The 18,072-nt window shown below is 40.4% G+C and overlaps 1 protein-coding gene across 5 annotated transcripts in view; it reads right to left on the bottom strand.

Annotated features, from left to right (window-relative positions):
- Culd (CUB and LDLa domain) overlaps positions 1 to 12,462 on the bottom strand; it is a 35,728-nt gene extending 23,266 nt beyond the window's left edge. For 3 of the 5 annotated variants that reach the window (XR_012412245.1, XM_073980654.1, XM_073980655.1), the window contains exons 1-2: positions 11,889 to 12,462; positions 11,395 to 11,812 (exon numbers count right to left, since the gene is read on the bottom strand). Coding sequence is in view for 2 of the 5 variants with exons in the window: in XM_073980654.1 (XP_073836755.1) it covers positions 11,395 to 11,812; positions 11,889 to 12,113 (643 nt within the window). In the remaining 3 variants the exon portion in view is untranslated. The remainder of the gene's footprint in view (positions 1 to 11,394; positions 11,813 to 11,888) is intronic. The other 2 variants (XR_012412243.1, XR_012412244.1) reach the window with 1 other exon arrangement.
- Between the last annotated feature and the right edge of the window lie 5,610 nt (positions 12,463 to 18,072).

Raw genomic sequence — 18,072 nt, 5'->3', positions numbered from 1 at the left:
TAGTACCATTTAGTACTGTTCGTACCCTTATAGTTCGAATTTACAAAAACCTTTCATTGTTAGTCTTCATCAGTGACCCTCGTTACAAATGTCTGTATTCCAGCTCAATCCCACCCAAATCAAAATTGTACTAAATTTAGTACCATTTAGAACCTTTCGTGCAGTTTTAGTTCGAAATTCCAAAAACCTTTCTTTGTTACTCTTCACCAGTGACCCTAATTTCAAATTTCAGGATTCCAGCTCTATCCGTTCACCCAAATCCAAATTGAACTAAATTTAGTACCATTTAGTACTGTTCGTGGCCTTATAGTTCGAATTTCCAAAAACCTTTCATTGTTACTCTTCATCAGAGATCCTCATTCCAAATTTCAGGATTCCAGCTCTATCCGTTCACCCAAACCCAAATTGTACTAAATTTAGTACCATTTATTACTTTTCGTACACTTATAGTTCGAATTCCAAAAACCTTTCATTTTTACTCTTCATCAGTGATCCGCATTCCAAATTTCAGGATTCCAGCCCTATCCGTTCACCCAAATCCAAATTGTACTAAATTTAGTACCATTTAGTACTATTCGTGCACTTATAGTTCGAACTTCCAAAAACCTTTTTTGTTACTCTTCATCAGTGACCCTAATTTCAAATTTCAGGATTCCAGCTCTATCCGTTCACCCAAACCCAAATTGTACTAAATTTAGTACCATTTATTACTTTTCGTACACTTATAGTTCGAATTCCAAAAACCTTTCATTTTTACTCTTCATCAGTGATCCGCATTCCAAATTTCAGGATTCCAGCACTATCCGTTCACCCAAATCCAAATTGTACTAAATTTAGTACCATTTAGTACTATTCGTGCACTTATAGTTCGAACTTCCAAAAACCTTTTTTGTTACTCTTCATCAGTGACCCTAATTTCAAATATCAGGATTCCAGCTCTATCCGTTCACACAAATCCAAATTGTACTAAAATTAGTACCATTTAGTACTTTTCGTACCCTTGTAGTTCGAATTTCCAAGAACCCTTTGGTACATCTTTCTAACTCTCCATCAGTGACTCTCATTCCAAATTTCAGAATTCTAGCTCTTACCGTTTGCCTAATACAAAGGGTACCATATTTAGTACCTTTTAGTACTTTTCGTACACTTCTAGGTCGAATTTCCAAAAACCCATCCTTATCTCACCCCTACACACCAACAGCAACCTACACCCAAAATTTCAACTTTCTAGCTTCAGCGGTTTCGTCTGGGCGCTGATGAATCAGTCAGTGAATACCTCACCTCACCGCTCTTTTATATATATAGATTATTGCTATCAGGAAGCAAACCATCTTTACAGAACCGGTGACCATAAATGTCGATAGTCAGGGTCGCCTAACTCTCAGGTTCTCATGTCATGGACCATAAACTCTTGTTTAACTTTGCTGGCTTGCAGGTCATAGTAATGTAATGGGAAACGATTTAGTAGCTGAACTAGCTGGAGGTGGATCTAAGTTTATTTATCTAACAATTAATGAATCTGTTCGCCTCCAAAGTGCTATTACATCGACAAACTCCGTGAGATTTACGTCGATGGCTTATGAACCTGGATGCAAGACATACAAAGCAATTTGGTCTGTGATATCTCATCGTAGAATGTCTTCCCTTTTCTTATTCGACAAAAATGTGAGGGGGGAAATTCACATGATGACCCGCTGACACGAAAAGAGCTTTTTGCAAACCAATACAGACTCCCACAGGCAACAAATATTCAAGCATATATCATACACAGGTGGAACAATATACACGAACAGCTATATGTTACTTGCTTATGCCGACGACATTGACATCATGGTACAGTGGATCCACTCATTGGCCAAAAATAAAAAAATGAATGTCAAAATTTTGCTACAACATCTGGCAACTCGGACAGCTATGACATGGACCTTTTTAAAAGTATGTATATTAGTTTTTGTTTCATTCGAACGCGAACTTCCTAAGAATAGCATCAAAAGTCAGAACATTTCACCAATATTTTTTGTTGTGAGTACAACCTATATTTTAAGTGCAAGTAAATATATTCAAAATATCGCGAAACTAATACGTATAGCAACATATTACAGTGGATTTTGAAGGAGGAGGTAATAGCTTAGTTTTCATTAAACAAGTAAAAAAGCATTAAGTTCGGCCAGGCCGAACTTTTCATACCCTCCACCATAAAATATTCATTCCTGTCCCCAACTTTAAGTGAGTACGTTAAAATGTCAGAAAATGTACATAAAATGCTTCATTCGGGAGGCCCTTTTTTATGGTGCCTATATCTAACTGTTGACAATTTTTGGTGGGCTAGAAATTGGGAGGTACTGTTATATAGGGGTTATAATAAAACATGGGCCTATGTTGACAGTTTTTGATGGGAGCTTTTAATGTCAAATAACTCCTAATTCGGTTAAAAAATTTAGCTAGAATACTCAAAATATCGAAAATCGGTACATAACGTGGGAACTTCAAATGTCATTAACAGCTAGTTCGGAGGTATCTGGGCTATACGGAAATGTGAACTTAAATGAACAATTTTTGTTGCAGAATTTTTGTTGACTTTTAAATTTCAAATTACAGAAAGGTACGGAAAATCGGGAGGTTTGTTTTGGGGCTATACAAAACATGGACCTACGTTCGGTTAAACATTTTAAGTAAAATCCTCAAAGTACCGAAAATCGGGAAGTATCGTTATATTGGGGCTATGTTGAAAATTGTTGATGCAGATGTGTGGTGACCACTACAACCTTCAAATGTCAAATTACAGTTAGTTCTGTTAAAAATTGTAGCTAAAATTGCCAAATTACTGAAAATTGGGAGGTACCGTTACATGGGAGCTATATCCGAACATGGACCTATATTGACAATTTTTGATGGAGAGGTGTTGTGACCACTAAGAACTTCAAATGTCAAATTACTGCTAGTTCGGTTTGTAGCTAAAATCATCAAATTACTGAAAATCGGGAGGTACCGTTATATGGGGGCTTTCTTGACAATTTTTGGTGGAGAGGTGTGGTGACCACTAAGAATTTCAAATGTTCACATTACAGATAATTCGGTTAAAACTTGTTGGTAAAATTCTCAAAATACCTGAAATCGGGCGGTAACGTTATATGGGGGCTATTCCAAAACATGGACCTATGTCCACTAGTTATATAAGTTTATTGACATTAAAGAACCCTAAATGTCAATTGATAACTAAATCGGTCTGAATATGTAGATAAAAACGTCAAAATGCCGTAAATCGGGGGTACTGTTATATGGGGGCTATTCCAAAACGTGGACCTAGGTCCCCAACTTTTGTCACATAAGTTTATTGACATTTAACCCTTTCGGTGATTCTATGCCATATGGCATAACCAGTTTTTGAAGCCCGTTTTAAGGCAAAATACTTATGGGCACTCTTTTTTAATAATTTTGTATTTTTCCCTGAAGTGTTATCTAAAAATAATTCGACAAAAATATTTGATTGGTGGACCCTATACATTGTTATGTCTCAAAGAGCAAGCGCTCCTCGTTCCATTTAAAATTTGCATGAAAATACCATCTTATAATTTTATATATTTTATTAACAAAAATATTTTTTGTTAACTTTTTGTATTTAATTTAGTAGATAATCATTGCCTTAATAATTAAAACGAAAAAAAGATCCGAAATATAGTTCCATTGAACTACCAGATTTTTTTATATTTCATACTATGCCATATGGCATAGATTTTTCCCAACGGAAATGTTTCACTTTGTTTGACTTCCAGATCTTCTATTGTAAAACCCCTAGATCTTCTATAAGAAGACCTCCAGATCTTGTATAAGTAGACCTCCAGGTCTTCTATACGAAGACTTCCAGGTCTTCTATAAGGAAACCTCCAGATCCACCATAGGAAAACCTCCAGATGATGTATAACAATTCTTGCAGATTTTCTAATATAACTCCTCCAGATATTATATAAGATGGCCCCCACGTCTTCTACAAGCTGACCTCCAGCCCTTCTATAGGATGACATTCAGGTGATCTATAAGAAGTCCTTTAAATGTTCTAAAAGAAGACCTCCAGATATTCTATAAGAAGACCTTCTATGTGAAGACCCCCAAATCTTCTAATAGTAGACCTCCAGATATTCTATGAAAAACCTTCATGTCTTCTATAAGTAGACTTCCTGGTCTTCAATGAGAAGATCTTATGCTTTTCTATAAGAAGGGCCCCTGCTCTTCTATGAGAAGACCATCTGGTTTTTTATAAGAAGGTCTCCTGCTCTTCTATGAGAAGACGTCCTGCTCTTCTATGAGCAAACCTCCTGCTCTTGTATAAGAAGTCCTCCTTCTCTTCTATAAGAAGACCTCCTGCCCTTCTATATGCAAACGTCCTGCTCTTATATGAAAAGACGTCCTGCTCTTCTATCAGAAGACGTCCTGCTCTTCTATCAGAAGACGTCCTGCCCTTCTATATGCAAACGTCCTGCTCTTCAAGAAGAGGACCTCCTGCTCTTCTATAAGAAGACCTCTTGCTCTACTATAAGAAGACCTCCTGCTCTTCTATAAGAAGACCTCCTGCCCTTCTATATGCAAACGTCCTGCTCTTCTATGTGAAAACATCCTGTCCTTCTATGAGACGAACGTTTGCTCTTCCAGGAGAAGACATCCTGCCCTTCTATGACAGGACCTTCTGCTCTTTTATGAGAAGACGTCCTGCTCTTCTATAAGAAGACCTCTTCCTCTTCTATAAGGCCTCCTGGTCTTCTATAAGATGAAATTTAATTAAAAACTTGAATATTTTAGTTTTGTTTTTTTCCTTTAAATACATTCTATGCCATATGGCATAGTGTCCAAAAACCACTTTTCCAAACAAAATGTTAAAAAATTAGTTTTGATTATTCATATAGTGGGCTTAAGTATATATAAAATTGGAAAAATATATTTTTCAGATCAAAAACAAAAAAGAAGCACCGAAAGGGTTAAGAACTTCAAATGTCAAATTATAGCTTCATCGGTCTGAAAATGTAGCTAAAAACGTCAAAATACCGTAAATCGGGGGGTACCATTATATGGGGGCTATACCAAAACGTGGACCTATGTCCACAACTTTTGTTATATAAGTTTATTGATACTTAAGAACCCTAAATGTCAAATTATAGCTAAATCGGTCTGAAAATGTAGCTAAAACCGTCAAAATACCGTAAATCGAGGGGTACCGTTATATGGGGGCTAAACCAAAACGTAGACCTATGTCCACAACTTTCCTTATATAAGTTTATTGACATTTAAGAACCCTAAATGTCAAATTATAGCTACATCGGTCTGAAAATGTAGCTAAAAACGTCAAATTACAGCAAATCGGGGGGTACCGTTATATGGGGGCTATACCAAAACGTGGACCTATGTCCACAACTTTTGTTATATATGTTTATTGATACTTAAGAACCCTAAATGTCAAATTATAGCTAAATCTGTCTAAAAGTGTAGCAAAAAACGTCAAAATACTGCAAATCGGGGGGTACCGTTATATGGGGGCTATACCAAAACGTGGACCTATGTCCACAAGTTTTGTTATATATGTGTATTAACACTTAAGAACCCTAAATGTCAAATTATAGCTACATCGGTCTGAAAATGTAGCTAAAAACGTCAAAATACCGCAAATCGGGGGGTACCGTTATATGGGGGCTATACCAAAACGTGGACCTATGTCCACAAGTTTTGTTATATATGTTTATTAACACTTAAGAACCCTAAATGTCAAATTATAGCTACATCGGTCTGATAATGTAGCTAAAAACGTCAAAATACCGTATATCGGGAGGTACCGTTATATGGGGGCTATACCAAAACGTGGACCTATGTCCACAACTTTTGTTATGTGAGTTTATTGATACTTAAGAACCCTAAATGTCAAATTATAGCTAAATCGGTCTAAAAATGTAGCTAAAAACGTCAAAATACCGCAAATCGGGGGGTACCGTTATATGGGGGCTATACCAAAACGTGGACCTATGTCCACAAGTTTTGTTATATATGTTTACTGACACTTAAGAACCCTAAATGTCAAATTATAGCCAAATCGGTCTGAAAATGTAGCTAAAAACGTCAAAATACCGTAAATCGGGGGGTACCGTTATATGGGGGCTATACCAAAACGTGGACCGATATAGCCCATCATCGAACTTGACCTGCCTGCAAACAAAAGACGCATTTTCCCAAAATTTCAGCGTCCTATCTCCATTTTTGTGGATGCTAGAGTGATTACCACAGACGGACGGACGGACGGACGGACGGACGGACGGACGGACGTGCTCAGATCGACTTAGAATTTTACCCTGATCAAGAATATATATACTTTATAGGGTCGCAAATGAGTATTTCAATGCGTTACAAACGGAAAAACAAACTTAATATACCCTCCATACTATGGTGGAGGGTATAAAAATAGTGTTTTAGCGTGTTGTGGAATTCTAGTTAGCTGCATATTTTCTTAGTGTATTTTGTAATGCCAATTCGATCATATACTTAAATTTGACATAAGGTTTTAGTCATGATGTTCACCAGTGCCCACCTCGGGAATGATTTTCCAAAGTAGGTCATGGGTTTAAGAATATTCAGTGCCATCTAGTGCCAGACTATAAATGGTGGGTCGCCGACTAAAGCTGCCCTAGAATAGGGTTTGTATGGATATATTAGCGTATAACTCTGTTAACTGAACACGTACATTAACATAATTGGCATCAGTGGCAAGATAAAGATATCTTCTTTCAAACTTGTCTTACGTTGGACGTACGTGCCTTCCAGGAAAAACGCTATAAGATCTAGATTAAATATTTTACAAATTTTCAGACAAAAAAATAAATTTTTTTAATCCGCTAAATTAGTTGGATTTTATGTTGTTTTGGAGACTGTTTTGTTTCCCCAAGCCTATTTTTGCATCATAAGATAATCGGGACCTTTGTTCATGAAATTTTTTATTAACAGCATAAAACCATTCTTACCGTATACCCCCTCCAGAGGGGAAAGGGGGAGAATGCTACGCTCGTGGTTTCTTAAAACACTCTTCGCAGCAGCACAAGGCTGTAACCGGCGTATTGGCTTGATTTTTACACTCTAAATATTTTTGGCCACTTTCTCCATACAAGTGGATCCACTGTGCATGGGTCGATCGGTAAATGAAGTAACTGACACCGTTGCAAAAGTTGAAATGGAATCTGCTAAAGTGGGTCTAGCGGTAAACAGCGAGAAGACCAAGTTGATGGTGTCGACGCGCAATGCGTCCATAGAGATCGGGCCAACTGTTGACGTTGGTTCCTATAATTTTGAGGTAGTAAGGGACTTCATCTACCTTGGCACTGTCGTAAACACAACCAACAACATCAGTTGTGATATACGAAGAAGAATAGCCAACATATGCTACTTCGGTCTGAGTAAGCAGTTTAAAAACAAAGGCACATCTCGTCAAACAAAAATAACGCTCTACAAAACACTGATACTACCCGTGCTGATGTATGGTTCCGAAGCCTTGGTACTTGCGCAAGCAGGCAAGGCAGTGCTTGGTGTGTTTGAGAGAAAAATTCTTCGGTGACGGTGAATGTCGATTTCGTATAAACCACGAGTTGTATCTGCTATACAACGACATCAGTATAGATAAACGTATCGAGATGCAATGATTGTGTTGGCTAGGCCATATTATAAGAATGAGAGATGATGAACCCGCTAAAAAGGCGTATAAATACGTGCCACATGGCGGTGCACGCAGAATTGGCAGGCCTAAGCTTAGATGGAGCAAACAAGTGGATGAAGAGATGAAAAGGCGCAGTATTCCAAAAAGCGAAGCAGTAAACAGAGAGAATTGGAGGTATGTTCTTAGTTCGGCTTATAGAACAAATGTTCTGTAATAGGTCAGCTAAGTAAGTAAGTAAGTATATCATACACAGGGTGCTTTGACTCAAGCCCCAATCAGTCCAGAAAAACATGTTGTTGATAAAAACATCGTAGGATGACCATTCTCCTATTTTCAGCAGCATTAGCACCGTTTTTTTTTCACCTGATAACCCACCATAACCCTACTACCCCTACCATGTCCATGGCTGTTCACTACGACGCCCCAGTTCGACGTGAGTATCGCCCTTCAATCATCATAAGCAGTTCATCCGCATACGCAGAGATCCCTGAGATCACATTAAGCCCCAATCAGTCTGCGAAATCCGTCTGATCACACCGGCAACTGTTGTCAGTTTTATCCTTCAGGCGATCAAAATATGTCGAAAAGTTCATTCTTTGAGCCATAGTTATACCCCTGTACTTGACTTGATCTTATCCCACGCTCACCAGTTTGAGTGTTTGGAGGACGACTATTGCCCAGCCTGTCACCATTCGACGACCCGAGTCTCCTCTTCAATCATGATAAGCTTGTCATAGGATCGATTCCTGACAGCAGCCCTTCTGCCCGGACTAACAGGCTTCCATAAAATAGGTAGACCGGAGAAAAAACGTCTGAACCTGATCTCTAACAGCTTTTCAAACTCGTTATTTCAAGATATGAAGTCAAACCCTTTGGGTTTGGCATGCTCAGACTAATCTGCTCATACACCCACGTCCATACATCCCCTGGTCTACTATACCTCTCCCTTCGGTAATACCTAACTGATGTGAATACACACCTTCACTGTCGCTCTCCTTTATAATCTTCTCCAGAACTCTACCAATTACCGGAAGAAAGCTTATGCACTCGTTCCATATCTGCCCAGACCATTTTACTGGCTCATAGGATACACACTCCCATTTTCCTAAAATAACTATACCCGATAACAAATTTATGGCATCTGATGATAACGATAAGATATTCATCCGCGAGTCCACTGTCCCTCTACCCTAGAACTGATGTGGAGACACACCTTCCTTGGCGACTTAAACAACACTACAACTAGCGCCTGTTTCCAAGTAGGGATAGGGAAGTCGACTTTCGGTTAATCGATTAAACGAATTTTTGCAGTCAAAAATCTAAAAATCGTAGTCGACTTTTGTCTGAAGGGAAAATCGCATAATCGATTATCTTGTGATCGATTTTCGAGTTTGCCCGTATTCGTTTACACAAATTTTGTACGAATTGTTACTGGATGTTGTTCGTGTACTCTACAGTACAATGCAAAAGGCCTTAAGGCCTGGGTACATAAGCTGCTTTGCCTGGTTGCCTTGCTTTCCTGCTTCATTTTTGACATAATAAAAATAAAAGAATAAAGGAGGCCGAGCAAATTTCGAACTGGGTTGCCCTTTTCTTTTTTATTCTTTTATCAGAAGCAAGCAAGGCAACCAGGCGAAGCAGCTTATGTACGTAGGCCTTTAGTCGATAAGCAAGAAAGCCGAGCGGCTTATGTACCCAGGCCTTTAAGGTAGAAACACAATGAAATACGCAGCTTTATCACGCTCAGTTTCATGTAAAAGACTAAAGGCAAAGTACTACCTAATTCAAATTAATTAGGCAGCATTTGAATTAGGTAGTACTTGGCCTTTAATCTATGACATGAAACTGAGCGTAAAAAAGCGGCGTATTTCATTCTGTTCACACCTTTACGTCCCGAAACGAACTATGATCACTCCTTCTCCTGTCAGGTAATCACTTGGGAAGTTAGCATGACGAATGCAACCATAAAGAACGGTCCCAATGTAATCAGGCATGAACTTTCAGGTGACTTTAAATATACGTCAATACCTGACAAGTTTCTACTCCAAATCCGGCAGATACAGTTCGCGACTTCAAAGCGTTCCAAGTCCAGGAGCTAAGACAATTTTCCAACAAACTGAGGAATTGAGAGATGTAACCATAACGAATGCAACCGCTTAAAATGGACTGCATATACTGAGGCACAGTGACGCGATGCAGTGTAGTTTTAATGGGGGTAGGCCTTCTCGGAATAAAAAATGTTCACACACTTTTCGGACTTTCTACATCCTTCCAACTATACTGCCGATACCTGAAAATTTCTACTCCTAATACGGCAGATACTGTCCACAACTTAAAAGCGATCCATGTCCCGTGGCTCAGCCAATTCCCCCACAAATAGAGTCCCAAGGCTCAGCCAATTTCCAAATAAGCATAGAAATTGAGTATCCGAGGCAGTTGTCTGTTGGCGATTTGACGCTTGGGCCCACAATGTCTGCCAATTCCCCAATAAGCGGAGTCCTGAGGCTCAGCCAATTCTCAAACAAGCGAAGGAATTGATTAAGTAGCCGAGAACTATACCGACGATACTTTCCACAACTTTAAAGTGTGCCAAGTCATGAGGCTCAACCAATTCCTAAAAAGCAAATTCCCCAATAAGTGGAGGAATTGAGTATCCTACCTTGAAAAACAGATTCCTATCACGAGGCAGATGTTAACTTGACGCTTAGGCTCACAATGTCGGCACACACGATATACTCCACGCCAGGGATCATACCTAGTGTCCTTTATACATCCTTCCAGCTATACCGACGATACGTGGGTATTTCTACTCTTAATACGGCAGATACTGTCCACAAGTTTAAAGCATTTCAAGTCAGGAGTCTCAGCTAATACCCCAACAAGTGGAGTCCCGAGGCTCAATAAGATTAGGAATTGATTGAATATCCGACATTGAAACAAGTGGAGTCCGGATACTAAGGCAATTCTCCAACAAAAGGAGGAATTTATTGAGTATCCGACCTTGAATATAAAGATTTCTATCCCGAAGCAGTTGTCTGTTGTCAACTTGATGCTAACTAAGGCTCATACTGTCGGCACACATGTATACTCTACACCAGGGATCATACCTAGTGTCCTTTATACATCCTTCCACCTAAACCGATAATACCTGGTGATTTCTACTCCTAATACGGCAGATACTGTGTACAACTTTAAAGCGTTCCTAGTCAAGAGGCCAAGTTAATTCCCCAATAAGCGGAGACATTGATTGAGTATCTGACGTTGAAAATAAAGACCTCTACCCGAGCCAGTTGTTTGTTGTCAATCTGGCGCTTAGGACTACAATGTCCACGCACACGATATACTCTACACCACGGATCATCCCCACTCTCCTTTACGTATCTCCCCTAGTTGTCTTCTTTTCTCCTACAATTAAAACATTCAAGGACTTTGATTTTTCCACAGCTACATACAGGTAAGTGATTTCCTATTCTTCGTATCAGCAAAATATGTTTTAATTTAATTTTGTCAGCTAAACGTTTATCGACGAACTAATAAACAAAGCAGAATAACAAAAAACAGATACGGCTTCCTCGGTTATTAAAAGAATTCGTAAATGGCTGTTACAGAATCGGAAAAATACTTTTGTTATGTGCAAGACAGGATTATGGGACGGAAAGAAATTCAGATAAATGTAAAAAGTAAAACATGAAAAGGACTACTCCACTACTTACGTTCGGAAAAGTACTGCAACGAAAAGACATGACTATTTGTTGCCCGATAGAAAAATTTCAGCAACAATGTACGCGTTTTACTGCGAAAAACTTTGCCATCGCCGCAAAACTCTTGACCCGAGATTGTATTGTCGTATGGAGGTTCCGAAAATTGGATATGTTCACAGGGACACAGGGAGGATTTGCCCACAGCTGTATTGGCGATACGTTCACACGTCTTCGAGAAATTGGCAAAGGTGACGGTAATCCGTATGACACACTCGGCACAGGTGACCAGTTCAAGGTTACATTGATACCAGAAATCCAAGTTGGAACGTATCTTAACAGCATTGTTGGGGCCACCATTAACACTGCTGGCAGGCGATCCATTGACCGATGATGGCGAGGAGGTGGATGATGCCGATGAATAGAGGGTACTCTGGAAAATTCAAAATTTCTTGTTTTATAATCCAAACTGCATATTTTCTTCTTCACTTTTTTCATAAATATCCTACACGATATGCCGATGTGGTTACATTGCGTGCATGTAATTCACCGCGTTCTCCCAATTCCAGAAAATGACGACGGCCATTCCAATGATTACATATATCCAAATCCTTGTAGGTATTCGAAGGATATGCCGCAACCACCGACGACAATAGACATACTGCGATCAATGCAACATTCCGATATAGAACCGTAACGATATTTAAATTCTTAAAGTCCGTATTGGATAACATATCCTTACCGCAGTGGGGGATATGTGTGTGAGAGAGATAACGACCGAGAGAGAGAGAGAGAAAGAGAGTATTTTGTATTCTTTTAACGTAAAAACTTAAAAACGAAGTACAATTAACTTATGTAAGGTGCGTAGACAAAGAACGAGAGCGAAGGATGGGTGTAGAAAAAATAAAAACGTTTTACTTTTAAATTTCCAACCGTTTGCTTAATACATGTTGTCCGCTGGTTAGTTACGTTTAGACTGTAACAAATTCTAGGTGAAAATTTAATAAAGGCCATTTCTCCACGATTTCTCGGCTTGGTTTACATTGGATTTTGTTTTGTTCGCTGGTATTTCTTTCATCCTACAAATAGTTTCGTTGTGGGTTGTTTTAAATATAGTTAACAATTCTTGTATCAGGGAAAACAGAAACATTGAAGAAGCCCTAGAAGTGTTGTTTTTTCTGCTTTTGTTTTCTTCCCAATGGGGACTTGGACAGTGAATGCATTTGTGAAAAGGGCCTGAATTTTTTTGTCACAACAGCACGACGATGTTAGGGTCTGTGGGTTTCTGATTAAAGCTTGTCGATGGAAGAAGAAACCATCATCTACAGAATGATGAAAAGTAGGTTGGCGTAGGTAGTCAAACAATGGAGATATCGCAGTAGTTGGAAGGTAATATAATAATCCGCAACACTTTTGAATTTTAAGTCAAATTCATATTTTTGTCGGCAAGTTCATACGTTCAAAAAAGGAAACCCCTCTAAATACATATTTCTTTGGGAAAGAATCTTGGATGAGAGTTTTACAGGCTAAGCCGATTGATACTTTTTTTACTTGTTTTTTTTTGTATTGTTGGGCGCCGTTTTAAGGTCCAGTAACCTTTCTAGTGTCTTCAATAAAAAAGAAAGAAATACTTTTTGGTCTATCGACTTTAGGCAATGTTTCCCTGCTTTGGTGATGTAGGCCGTTAGGTTTGCTATCATTGAATCCGCTGCGTTCTGAAACACAGCTGGTATTAAACCACCCGGGCCCGGCTATTTATAAGGTTGAAGTCTGATTCATTGATGGCTCGATTATCGATGGCAATTATCGTTGAGTGGCGTTGCCAGTTGCCAAAATGTATGGCAACATTCAACTAATGTTGCGTATCTCAGTTGCTGAAGCGGTTATTTTTCAGCAACCGCTTAGTAGCAGCTGCAGTGAACATTTTCGAAGAAACAGAAGTCAAACAGTAAATAAACATTAGGTCTGTTCGATAACTTAAAACTTTGTACAAATTTGTACAAACTTTTACAAAATGCTGTTCGATAACAAACTTGTTCAGTAAAAGAGAAATGAGAAGTAGTTGCAAGTACTTGCAAATACTTTTTACTTGCGAAGTTATCGAACAGGCCTAATTATTAGTTTTTTGCATCGTTAATAAATTTTGTTATCATTTTAGGTTAAATATGGTGAAAATAACGACAAAACAAGAGTTTGAAATATTAATTGATTAAATGAGTGCTTTTCCAAACTTAGCTCGAAGAGTTCGCGTTTTTTGGTGAAACCACTTTTAAAAGTGGGGGTTATTGTTATTGATCTTTATCTTATTGATCTTTATCTTATCTTTATCTTATGAAATAATCCTTTAACGTTTTTACAATATAAACTACGGTATCCTTTGGTTATCGAAAATAACCATCGGCCCCGCACATCGTGGAAACCTTGGCGGTCTTCTGACCCTTGTGGACCAAAAATTGGATCGGGTTAGTTGCCTTAAACAAATTAACTAAAATGGGTAGAAGAATAGGAGAAATAAAATTACGATGCAGGGAGTTAATAACCCAGTAGCAACGGCAAGCGTTGGTGAGACCAGAAGCCATGTGTCGTCGAAATCAAGTGATTGTGATCCGGCTGTTTTAGATGTGGATGCCTTGGCATCTACAGCTTTACTCGCTACGAGTGCATCATCTTTAACCCCCAAAACAGATGACGACTCGGCAATTCAAATGGAGCACGATTTAGCCAGGGCTGGTGAAAACCAGTATACGGCAGACAGGACCGCAGTTATGGGCGGGGACGACCTGCACGGGACACTCAGAATTATCCACGACAGTCTAGAAAGGAAGAGTGGGGAACCCCTCGACCAGCTGAACAGGCTTGTCCCGGATGAGCATAATGAGGTCATACTCCCGGAGGAATTGCTACACAATTTAACCCTGACTGATGCCGAGGTGGACACCACGGTGATTCCGGCCAAGTCTACTCAGAAAGATTGCTGTGGCTCTAACGAAGGGAGTACGGACCTTGATGTCCAACCGAAGGCAAGTCTGATTCCGACTGGTCCTGTGTCGGCACATGCCGACAATAAGCTTCAAAGGCAGACGGCAACTGAAACGATGTCCGACGACAGGGAATCTAACGAGACCCCGACAACGGCAGCTACTCAAAGGTCGCCTCTGCACGAGAAGCATCTGATACGAAACACTATAAACGTGCCGTATCCTATCTTCGCAAGTTCGTAGGGCGAGATGCGAACATGCATTCGGCGAGGGAGGTCCACCTCATTAGGGGTAAGCTGAAATTCATAAGGAAGTCCGAGAGAAAACTTAACCACGTGAATTTCATCGCGAGCTCCAGGTAAAAAGGATCTTTCTCCCGAATAAAGTAGTAGAGCCGGCTAAGCCCACTGCCTCTGGCAAATGTGCTGAGCCGAAATCTGTTCCGAAGCCTAACCCGAGCCGAAAGGTAATGGAAAAGGCTATTGAGTGCACCCCCAAACCAACGGGTACCAATAAGGGTGATCGACCGGTAAAGGACCCTGCCTGAAAGCCCGATCCTGCTCCGAAAAGCAAAGGTAAAGCGGTTGGAAATGCTGGTCTTAACAGGGAGAGGGTAAAGTCTTCTTGTGGAACGAACAATGCTCCACAGCTTAAATCTGTGAAGCGCGTTCGTTCCTCCGACGAAGACGATGACTTCTCAGCTGGTTGAACCATCAACCTCGTATGCGGCAGCCGTTGAGCGTACAACCAAGGGGAAGCAACCGATGGAAAGGCATCCACCTCCTCTGGAAAAGTTAACTCCAAGGCGCACGGTCAAGGACGCAAAAAGCCATACAATAGACCGGCCACAGTGGCGAATGACGAAGACCTTCAAGTGGCAAGCATCGATAGAGCTGACCCTAATGGGAGAATCAACGACGGTCACTGGTTGCTATTTTAAATCGGTCTTCGGTCTGTCATAGTTTCTGGACCGGAAGATCAGGAGGATCGTCAGTTTGGCAGCCTTCTTGCGAAAGGCTGTCAAAGTGATTAACTGTCTGAACAGGAAATCAAGTGAATTTCTCTTTCGGGCAGTTGATGGCTTTGGTGCACTGTGGAAAGGAGCTGATTTTGCGGCGGTCTTCTTATCTGATGTTTCGTCCAGGAAAATTCTCTCAGCCTGGGTTCCCCCACCTACTGTGGACAACGAGCTCTTGCTGAGGATGTTAAGACTGCAAAATCCCAACCTCATTACATCGGGCTGGACTGTTATAAGTCTAGCACCCTATAACGAGGACGGTGGGATGGTTGCAAGAGTTGCGGTTGACCCCCCTGGGGAGTTATATCTTAGAGAACGTGAGCCAAAACTTAATTTCGGTTCAGGATGGGTTCGGTTTCGACTGAGTCCACCCCACGAAACCCAGTAAGGGTAGGGAAGCGGGAAAGGCTGCGCATCTTACAGATTAATCTGCATCACTGCAAAGCCGCCGCCGCTGAACTACTCTTGTCCCTCACGACCTCTGAAGTATACATTGTTTTAGTCCAGGAGCAGTTATATTTATAAGAATAAGGTTGCTGGACTAAGCAATGCAAATTTCGACATTTTCGCTGCGTCCGAGGGGGACAAGGTGAGGACTTGTATAGTAGGTAAAAAGAGCTTGAATCTAATCTTTCTATCTAATTACAGCAACGGTGACATGTGCACGGTCAGGCTGGAGCATGGTATGGGGATGACCAAGAAGTCTCAGCAAGTCTGGTTGAACAAGGAACTTGGCGAGCTTAGAAAAACCACCAGGCGACTGTGTAACAAGGCGCATGAGACTAAACTCGACATTGATTGGGACTCCTACAAGTAGAGTTTCAATAAATACAAGAGTGAAATCAAGCGAGCAAAGAAAAAGTCTTGGGCTAATTTCTGTGAGTCAATAAAAGGAGTCAACGACGCAGCTAGGTTTCGAAGATTACTCTCCAAGGACCCTAAATAAATCCATCGGAAGTATCAAGAAGCAACATGGTGGGTGGACAGACTCTGCTACAGAGACTCTTAACCTCTTGGCAGCGACCCACTTCCCAGGCTGTAAGGATGCGGACACCGTCAACAGTGAGTGTGACGTCTTCCAAATTCAAGAGCCTATGGATTTGGATCTCATTGGCAATTTGGAATTAGCTAGACGAGGATCGCAGTCTACAGATCTAGCAATCGCTGACTCCATCAAACCACCCATTTGTCACTTTTGCCAAAGAATTGAAACGTTCACTGACGAAAGAGCCAGAGAATTATGGCATAATGAACCTAGGTGCATTGTGTCAAGATCCATTTGGCCGTCTCTGTCAGTCAAAAGAACGAATTCTCTGTTGAACCTGAGTAAAGCTGAAGTTAGAGTAATGAAGGGAGTTATCACTGGACATTGCTATATCAGGGCCTTTACCATCAAATGGGATGAGGATGTTACTGACTATTGCAGACTCTGTGAGGATGAGGAGGAAATGGAGACGATCGATCACCTCCTGTGTCGATGTCCAGCCCTGGCTCGTGGGCGGCATAGATTAGTGGGCGTTCACTTTCCACCGTGTCTAACCTTCTATTTAACTGTGGAACCTGCTGTAATCTACAACATCATCAAAAATCTGAAATGGCTGGGACAGCGCAACCTGAACACGTGAACCGTATTTCAAATATTCTACCAACCATCACCACCCAAACTTTTTCTTCTTTAAAACTAATTTTCCCTTCTAAATTCTCTACTTAATTACTTCTTTTATACTTTCATAGCTTCCTTTTTATTTTTGCCTCTTTCTTCTTTTCTCTATATTTTTTTTTCTTTAAAGCACATCCCTCATTTTTCCCCCGGATGGTCACAATGGACTGGAAGGTCTCCGAGTGACGCAGTCACAAATTAGTGGCTGCACATCCCCAAACCTAGCATAACCTAACCTTCGAAAATTGTTTTTTTTTAGCGAAATTGTGTTTTTTTTTTTTGGATTGAATTTAGAGTTTACAAGCTTGAAAAACACTGAACGATAACCAATTGCGTTGCCATGAATAACACAACATTTCTTCTCGGTCGCGCTGGCAATTGACAACTCAAGTTTAGTGCCAATGCATAATCGACCCCTGAGGTTTTGGGAGGCTAGTTAATCTATTTTCCAGCTGATTGGACATAACCATCAAGATCCATGCTACCGGGAAGTAAACTCTTGATAACTACCTATGGATTTGGGATCTTGGGATTTACTTACTCCCTCTATAGACTCACTAAAACTGACTCAAGATTTTCGTTTAGCTTTCATGGTTTCACACTTGTACTTATCGAAATTAACCTTATAGGGTTCCCTGGGATTTCCTCGCGTGTAAGTGATTAGACAGGAGTCCTCATAGCAAGTCAGACGAGTTTCGATAAGGACATGCACATCACGATTAAGCTTAGGTGGTGGCTCTGCCCTCTTTTTCGAGTATATCGTTGTCCCCTCCAAGACACTGTGCACATGCATTAGACTATTGAATAGTTATTACGTTACGCACTAGTGCTGGAGGTAATCCACCAGAAGTCTACTGGTCATACATGTGTCAAAAACAAGAATGTTTTGAATTTTTTTGTGGGGGGAAATCAATGGAAAAATAAAACATGTGAGGGCGATACAAGTTGGCACTTATGCTTTCAGCGATTTTGTTTTGCCTTTAACACCCCACACGAAACACATTTTGCGACAAAGTCTCCCACACCATGGGAACAAT

Source organism: Musca autumnalis, unplaced genomic scaffold (genome assembly GCF_047663935.1).
Source record: "Musca autumnalis isolate F117 unplaced genomic scaffold, ASM4766393v1 scaffold_4, whole genome shotgun sequence".
Classification (NCBI taxonomy): Eukaryota; Metazoa; Arthropoda; class Insecta; order Diptera; family Muscidae; genus Musca; species Musca autumnalis.
Note: the sequence above shows the minus strand (reverse complement) of the source record. Positions and strands in the feature narration are given on the sequence as shown.